Below are 8627 nucleotides of genomic sequence, written 5' to 3'. Positions count from 1 at the left end.
GCTTCAGACTCTCTTGAATTCTATATCTTCCTTCACGTATACCTCTTGCATGACTGAGACAATTCATTGTGATGTGTTGTCAATTAAATGTTGAATAACTTCATGTATCTTACTCAGTTACATCATTTGTGGCAATTAACTTCAGTCTTTACAATCTTTTTTCATGGATCAACAAAAAACATTTTTAACTATACTAATAGAATACAAACATGAATCCAACACACTTCATCGAACAATGATGATACAGTGAGGCAATCAATTGCCAGGTGTTGTGTCAATTAAACATTGAATAACCTTATTAAACGTTGTATCTTACTCAGTTAGATCACAAGGTGCCCAGGCTTTGTTAGTTGATGTCCATGTGTAAACAAAAATGTAAACAAATAAACAAGTGAACAAACAAACAAACACAAACACACAGACGTTCACAAGGAAGCAATATATGACAACATGTTTGACACTGAAAAAACCAAAATATTACTGAGAACCCACATACTCAGCTGGGAGTAGTCATGGTCCCCCTCAATTAATTGTAGGAGGGAGGGGGGCATGACTATATACATGTATGTGGGTTCTCAGTAATATTTGTGTCAAAGTTTTCAGCGTCAAACATGTCATATATTGCTTCCTTGTTTACATGTGTTTGTTTGTTTACATATTTTTGTTTACATGTGGATATAAACAAACAAAGCCTCCTGTGGATACATGATGGCAATTGACTTCAGTCTTTACAATCATTTTTCATGGATCAACAAAAAAACATGTTTTCACTCTAGTAATAGAATACAAATATAAACCCAACGTGTTATGTCAATTAAACATTGATTAACTTCATGCATCTTACTCTGTTACATGATGGCAATTTCAGTCTTAAGAAAATTTTTTGATGGATCGACAAAAAATTTTTTTTAACTATACTAAATACAAATATAAATGCAACACACTTCATCGAACAATGATGATACAGTGAGGCAATCAATTGCCATGTGTTGTGTCAATTAAACATTGAATAACCTTATTAAATGTTGTATCTTATTCAGATCACAAGGTGCCCAGGCTTTGTTTGTTGATGTCCATGTGTAAACAAAAATGTAAACAAATAAACACGTGAATAAACAAACACACACACACGTAAACAAGGAAGCAATATATGACATGTTTGACACTGAAAACACAAACCAAAAATTACTGGGAACCCGCATACGCCACTGGGGGGTGTCGTTGTCCCCCTCCTTGGTGGGGGGGGGGGGGGGGGGAGGGGTGGGCATGACTTCTCCCAGTTGATATGTAAGTTCTCAGTAAAATTTGCGTTGATGTTTCAGTGTCAAACATGTCATACATTGCTTCCTTGTTTACAGTTTTGTTTACACGTGGACATCAACAAAGAAAGCCTGAGCACCCTGTGGTTACATGATCAGGGTTTTCATTAGAAGCCGGTAGCCGGCTAAATTACCCGCCTACTCTTGTAATTTTTCCGGCTACTTTTACCAAAATATTATTGAATTTAAGGAGAAACGAAACGTAAATTGTACAGCTTAACTTGTGTTCCAGCTTTTGGAAGAGTGCGTGCGATCTCGATCGTTATCTAACGAAAAGCTTGTCCGCCTACTTCTCTTACTTTTCCTTCTACTTCAATTCTTTATGAAAACCCTGATGATGGCAATTACCTTCAGTCTTTACAATCTTTTTTCATGGATCAACAAAAAAACATCTTTAACTATACAAATAGAATATAAATAATATAAATCCAACAGTCACTTCACTGAACAATGATGAAACAAAGATACACTGTAGTTCCAAGAGTCATTTTGAACCGAACTCTGAACTGAACTGAATTACAGGGCAGTCACCCATGCAAAAAAAATCAGTTCTGCTGGCTTCTTCTCGGTCCAGTATGATAAGTTACTTCTGGTAAGAAGTCATCATCATCGTCGTCGTCGGGGATCTCAGGTTGCTCATCACTGCTAAACTGATCCACACCAGCACTGGTTGGCCTTTGCTGAACAGCAACTGCAATCTCTCTGTCACTACTAGTGTTGTATTCACTTCCAAGCATTGCTTGCTCCAACCCTCTCAGATGTGGTGCGTTCTCAGGTATTGCACCACGGCAATTTGGACAAGCATGTAAGCGAATGCTACATACATAGCACCCTATTATTTTATTACACTTGAAACATGCATACAACGGAAATGAGGCTCTTTCAAGGCATACCATGCATGTTAATGGGTCTCGTGGTCTACTAAAGACTCCCTGGAGTCCTCTCTGCAAAAAAAAGTCAATGAAAATTAAGTTGACAATAATGCCTGTAAAATAACCATATCAATACCAACAAAACAGAATTAATAACACATTGACTGAGACAATAATTTAATACTCTGACCAATAAAATGACAGTATACTAGTAATTGATGTAACCCAATATGAATGCAATTTCCCACCAGTATTTGAGGTGTTGTTTACACCAACCCACACATACATCAACACAGACTCTTAAGTCTACTTGTACTAAAATATAGCACTGTTATCACTGCTCATAAACTGTTATGTATGTATGAGGTATCAAACTAAAAAACAAGACATTCAAGGAAGTGATTCTATACATGTATTAGGAAAAGAGCAAAGTACAAAATAATATTTGTTTAAAAAGTAACCAAGTTTCAAGTATCCAAGGTACATGGATACACACACACACACAAATGAGAAATATATACTGGAATATGGCCATAAACAGTACAATATGACCTGAAGAAAGGAAGTGAATTTATTGTGATTTATGAAAATACTCAGAAGTAAATCAAGATCAACAGACCAAAAGATGGTTATAAAATAGACGAAATAAAATGAAAATGAGACAAAACCTTAATTTTGACAAAATGTGAACATTAAACCTTCAATCCGTTCTGATTCAACAGAATAAGCCCAGCACAGTGTGTGTTATGGACTTTTGACCAAAGGCCATATTTTTATTTTTGGACCCAAATTCTGTACCTCTCATTCAATCATTTTCACTTGAACAATCTACCAACTAGACACTATAAGCACAGGGTGTTCTGCAGGCTTTGTTTTTTGACGTCCATGTGTAAAGAAAAATATGTAAATAAACAAACGAACACATGTAAACAAGGAAGCAATATATGACAACATGTTTGACACTGAAAACATCAACCCACATATAAACTGGGAGCATACATTGCTTCCGTGTTTACATGTGTGTGTTTTTTTGTTTTGTTTGTTTGTTTACACATGGACATCAACAAATGAAGCCTGGGCACCATGTGCTATAAGCGCCTCTCTGAATATCAATGCATTTATCCGTCGAGCAGTTTCGGATTTTAAGTTGTTTACCCACACAAATCCACACACACACAGACTCTTAGTGGTCCCATAACCACAGCTGTACTATATAGTATAGTACAATTGTGGTAAAAACATTAAATTTCTTAGATGTGAAATACAAGGGTCATGAAATTGACACTGTAGAATGTGATTTATATATCAATATATTTAATTTCTGCCTTTAATTTTCAAACCAATGATCCTGACATTAAAATGGTTTGCTCCAGATATAGTTACACGTAAATTGTCCTGGTGTGAATATTTACCTAACCATGATCATCCCCTGAAGTGCTATCTAAACTCTGACAAAAGCTCATTCAAACAGATGTGTCTGCCAGTCTGAGTGTTTACTGATGTAGACAACAAGAATACACTGGTGACACCTGTATAAATCTTGCAATAAATGTAAACACTGATCGGGGGGGGGGGGGGGCACTCACAAAAAAAAGGTATATGTGTACCACAGTTTTGACCCCCCCCCCCCCTTGAAGTGTGGCAACTTATTTAGTCATATGGTTATACATTTTCTGACTCCAAGACTTAACAAGCGACCTAGCGGCCGGAAGAGCTCTGCTGTAATCTGCTGCAGAAATGAACTGGCTAGCAGGAAATATATATGCAGGTTGAGTTGAAAATCTAAATTTTTGCCACCTGACTGATATGTATTTCAAGCAACTTTTAGAAGTCTAGAGATCTTGACATGTTTTATATTGGAACAATTTCATTACTTATTACTAATAAAATCTGTACAAACCTGCACACAGGATTTGAAAGAAATCTGACAAGCAGTTTTAGAAAAAATGATTTTTGACCAAAACAGGAAAAATTGCCCCCAAATACAAATAAGCAATTTCACCACAATTTGAACAAACTTGGCTAAGGTCATCTGTAGGATGACCAGTGTTCCAGAGAAGATGTTTTTTTAAAAAAATTGACCAAATGGCAAAATTTTTCCCCAAAATATCCAATCGGTGAATCCTCCATATATCAGCACAGTTTGACTACATGTTACTTATATCATCCTTTAAGGAACCACACTAAATTTCAATGAAATCTGACAAGCAGTTCAGAAAAAGATTTTTGACCAAAAACTGGAAAAAATTGCCCCAAAAATACAAATATGCAAATTTCACCAAATTTGAACAAAACTTTGCTAAGGTCATCCCTAGGAACCTACACATAAAATTTCAAAGAAATTGGACCAGTGGTTTCAAAGAAGAAGATTTTTGGAAATAATTTTGACCCAAAATGGCAAAATTTGCCCCAAAAATCCAATCTTGCATATATAAGCACAATTTGACTATATGTTACTTATATCATCCCAAGGAACCTGCACAATAAATTTGAAAGAAATCTGACAAGTGGTTTCAGTGAAAATGATTTTTTACCAAAAAACGCGAAAAATTGCCCCAAAAATACAAATATGCAAATTTCACCACAATATGGACAAACTTGATAGAGGTCACCCCTAGGAACCTGCATACAAAATTTCAAAGCAATTGGACCAGTGGTTACAGAGAAGAAGATTTTTGAAATAATTTTGACCAAAAATGGCAAAATTTGCCTCAAAATCCATTCCTGCATATATCAGCACAATTTGACTATATATTACTTATATCATCCCTAGGAACCTGCACACCAAATTTGAATAGAATCTGACAAGTGGTTTCAGTGAAAATGATTTTTGACCAAAAATGCGAAAAATTGCCCCAAAAATACAAATTTCATCACAAAATGGACAAAATTGGTAGAGGTCACCCAAAGGAACCTGCACACAAAATTTTAAAGCAAGTGGACCAGTGGTTTCAGAGAAGATGATTTTTGAAAAAAATGTTGACAGACGACGGACGGACAGACGCCGGACGCCGACGGACAGTCCACCTATCTGATAAGCTCTGCGTCGCTGACAGCGGAGCTAAAAAAGTTTAAAAAAAAAATTTCTCCCAAAATCAATATCAGCCATTTCTTACCCCACATTTTACCTAAAAATGTAATTTTTTGACCCCCCCAGTTTAGCTAAAATGAAAACTTTTGACCCCCTAATTTTGACACTTTTGTACTTTGAACACTCCGATCGGAGTGCCTCCCCCCCCCCCCCCCCCCGACACATATAACCAAGAGTTGTTGTACCTCTCATTTATGTAACAGAATTGTTTACTTACCATCTCTCCAATATGCTGCTTGATTATCTTTAAATCACTTTCTACATTCTGCAGTTCTGATTTCCGTTTTGGAGCTTTCTCTTTATAGATGAATTTTTTATAGTCTTCATCTCTCACTGCAAAAAGCTTCCTTGGTGTTCTCCAAAAATCAGGTCCTATAAAGTACAATTTATTACAAAATCAATGATAATACAAATGGTAAATTGTGCTGGGAAAATGTGCTTTATCCTTTTCCCTGTACCTGTAATTAGCTCCGCTGTCTGTAGACATGCAGACATTGGAGATATAGGGATTATGGCTGACCAGTGGATGTCTGCCTGTCATCTGTCCGTCGATCGATCAACTTTGTGTACTTTCTCCAAAACTACATGGCTGAATTTTTTTAAGGACTAAGGAGGTGCCTGGAGATGCCCAGATCTTATTTTGTTCAAGACAATTTGACCTGGTTGTGAATATGCAAATTTGGTCTAAAAATAGAATTTGTGATAATTTTTTTAATCAAAAACTACATGGGCAATTGTGCTGAATTTTGTTTGGAGGATGTCCCAGACTAAGGGATGTTCATAAAATGTGCCCGGGTTATCAATATGCAAATTACGTCATCCTTACAACAGGTCATTACACAACCATTCATTCCGCGTGCCAGTCTATTTCGACGCCGTAAAAGGGCGCGTAGTTTTACGACGATGTACACAACGTGCATTCAGTCACGAGGTTGGCCAGTAGGTTTTGGTTCTAAATTGAAGTTGATATAAGTTCAAAAGTTATAAATGAACAAGAATTTTTCTTACTAATTTTACGCGGAAAAGTTTTTAATACTGAAGAGGTTGATATAATAATCGCCTGAGACACTCGTGAATTTCTGCCACAGTTCAATCTAAAAGTGACATTTTAAATTGAAATTTTAGCTATTTTTAGACCCTAATGAAGAATTATTCTTACATTTTCAAAAATGTAGATATAAACAGGATTTCAGTAGTTTGTATGTGACGTCAACATTTCTCATCATTTAGATTATGTTAAATTCTAAAACACCCCTGATCTTTAACGGCCTACAGGCAAACGATTGTTTTTTAAGCTTACCTGAAGTCGCCGGACTTTCGCTGATCGGGGTCTGTGAACGATCCAATATAAGGATCGTGTCTTCCTCCCAGTTGTTGATTGATTTAACTTTCATGCAGAAATTTTCCAAACTGCATTCATTTTCGTCTAGGGTTAAAATAACCATGTTTTCGTCTCGATATCCAGCGCTGGTGTACGATATAACTGTTACGGCTTTGTTGATTACTTTCCGTCTCTGTTCTGGCTGCTGCTGGCTAACTCCCGGTGGACGAACGCCAATTGGCCTTGGGACTTGGTAGCTCGTACCAAGTCCCAAATCGGCACGGTTGGTAGAGGAATTTGCGGTACTTTCGAACAATGCAGAACCGCCGGTGGAACTTCGACGTGGGCTGCTTGTGAGTGTAACTGGGGATCTCTCGACCCCACGAACTTCATAAGTAGAGGAGTCACGACCATCTACTGTAAAATTTCCCTCGTCGTCCTGCCAAACGACTCGTTGTATTGGGCGTCGAACGTTGCCATCACTTTCATTGTCAGAGCTCTCTGCTGTATCCAACGTGACGAGGTACATGGTACTCGTGTCAAACATATTATTAGTCAACGTATTTATGCGGTAGGCAGAGATCGTCCCTGCCACGGACAAAACTTCGCCGTTGATCAGGAGCCTCATAGTCAGAGTGTTCACAATTTCGATGAACCCTATACCCGAAGTCACTGTGCACTACAGTAATTTCTGCGCCGTCGGGTAGCCTCAACCGTCCATAAGCTTAACTCGTGGGAAAATAATGTTGTCCACGAACAACAGACTTGGTTCAGGTTCGACTACTTCTTAGCCCCGCCTTAAAATGACTTTTGTCCAATCAGATTAGAGTTTTAAAATTTGTCGTGGCAATGCTTCTTGTAAGCGCCTATCTCATGACCAATGATGAACCAAAGGAAAGATTCGTAAATTTAAAACACAGTCACAAAGTTATGCCGACACATAATGGATTTGAAAGCGGTAAGGCTTTGAGGCTACCCGACGGCGCGGCAAATACAGAATTTCGAACAGTGTTGCAAAATGATGACTTTTTAGACAAGCTTTGATGTTGTCTGCAATGAAATCTGGTGTTGCAAAAGAAACGACATCAGTTGCTCTGATATAACTGTCCAGCAAACCAAATGAATCAGACTGATGGGCGGAAAAACGTGCAGATTCGTGCAATTTATTTATTTGCGATCGTTATGAGATCCCACCAGAAAAAAAATATCCCTCCAAAAATGATCTAAATAGAATCTTTGCATAAAATCATGGGACGGTGACGCAAGTTATAATTAATATCCCGCCAATAATGTTAATTTAACGCGTACAGTGAGCACCGCCTTCAGTTTGCACCTTCAGACTCTAGAGGGCAGACTAACTTATTGCTTATGCATTATGAACTTCGAAGAAGGCATAAACTCGGTAGGTCTCTGGTAGCTTTTGGAATATGGAGTATGCTAGTTTTTAAGAGGGTTGGACGCATTTCGTCATTCTGAAAGGGTCTATAGACATATGATAGTTAGATTGGACAATTTACTTATGGAAGATGTAAAAAGTAAGACATTTTACATGTCATTTCCCTTCTTTTTCATATCACACTCTAGAGAATGGGTCCGTTTTGCATATGAATTATTGGAAAGACTATAAAGCAAGAAGATATAAAGGATGTTGAAGTACTTTATATATGGAGTATAATTGTCTCACTTAGACTGGCCGCAATTTGTCACGGATTTGCATGGTTCACGCGTCGGTCATGCTTACGTCGAAGCCTTTTTGCGAGTTTACATGAGTCTAATTCTTTATACACAGATGAACCAATATTGAAATGACATTTTACATTTGTGATCGGGATTTAGAGGAGAGCTGCGTCCCCAAAGGCATCATAAAAATTACATATTGAGTAACGGTGGTATTACTGACAAAAAAGAGAATGGGCCTTGTCGTGGTCCATGTAAAAGTATAACATAGCATTTCCTTCACATTTTCTACACTGCAGACGACAGCCTTTCCCGCCATACTTTCTCTACTGTAGACGACAGTCCTT

General features: G+C 37.6%; 1 protein-coding gene across 1 annotated transcript; it reads right to left on the bottom strand.

Moving 5' to 3' along the window:
- Positions 1-1329: 1329 nt before the first annotated feature.
- Positions 1330-7395, bottom strand: LOC139120098 (uncharacterized). Its single transcript, XM_070684185.1, has 3 exons — positions 6583-7395; positions 5500-5654; positions 1330-2263 (listed from the first exon to the last, which is right to left on the bottom strand). Exons 1-3 carry the CDS (start codon positions 7229-7231, stop codon positions 1865-1867), a joined length of 1203 nt encoding a protein of 400 aa, XP_070540286.1. The 5' UTR covers positions 7232-7395; the 3' UTR covers positions 1330-1864.
- Between the last annotated feature and the right edge of the window lie 1232 nt (positions 7396-8627).

The sequence above is a fragment of the Ptychodera flava genome, chromosome 20, assembly GCF_041260155.1.
Source record: "Ptychodera flava strain L36383 chromosome 20, AS_Pfla_20210202, whole genome shotgun sequence".
Classification (NCBI taxonomy): Eukaryota; Metazoa; Hemichordata; class Enteropneusta; family Ptychoderidae; genus Ptychodera; species Ptychodera flava.
The sequence above is the reverse complement of the archived record's forward strand: the minus strand, read 5'-3'. Positions and strand labels throughout refer to the sequence as shown.

Bases quoted from the DNA above. Each gene is read 5' to 3' on its own strand.
- LOC139120098 (XM_070684185.1), bottom strand. From the start codon at position 7,231: ATGAGGCTCCTGATCAACGGCGAAGTTTTGTCCGTGGCAGGGACGATC. The intron at 5,655-6,582 runs GTAAGCTTAAAA...TGTACTTTATAG, and splicing joins CGAAAGTCCGGCGACTTCAG to GACCTGATTTTTGGAGAACA. The intron at 2,264-5,499 runs GTAAGTAAACAA...TTTTTTTTGCAG, and splicing joins AGCAGCATATTGGAGAGATG to AGAGGACTCCAGGGAGTCTT.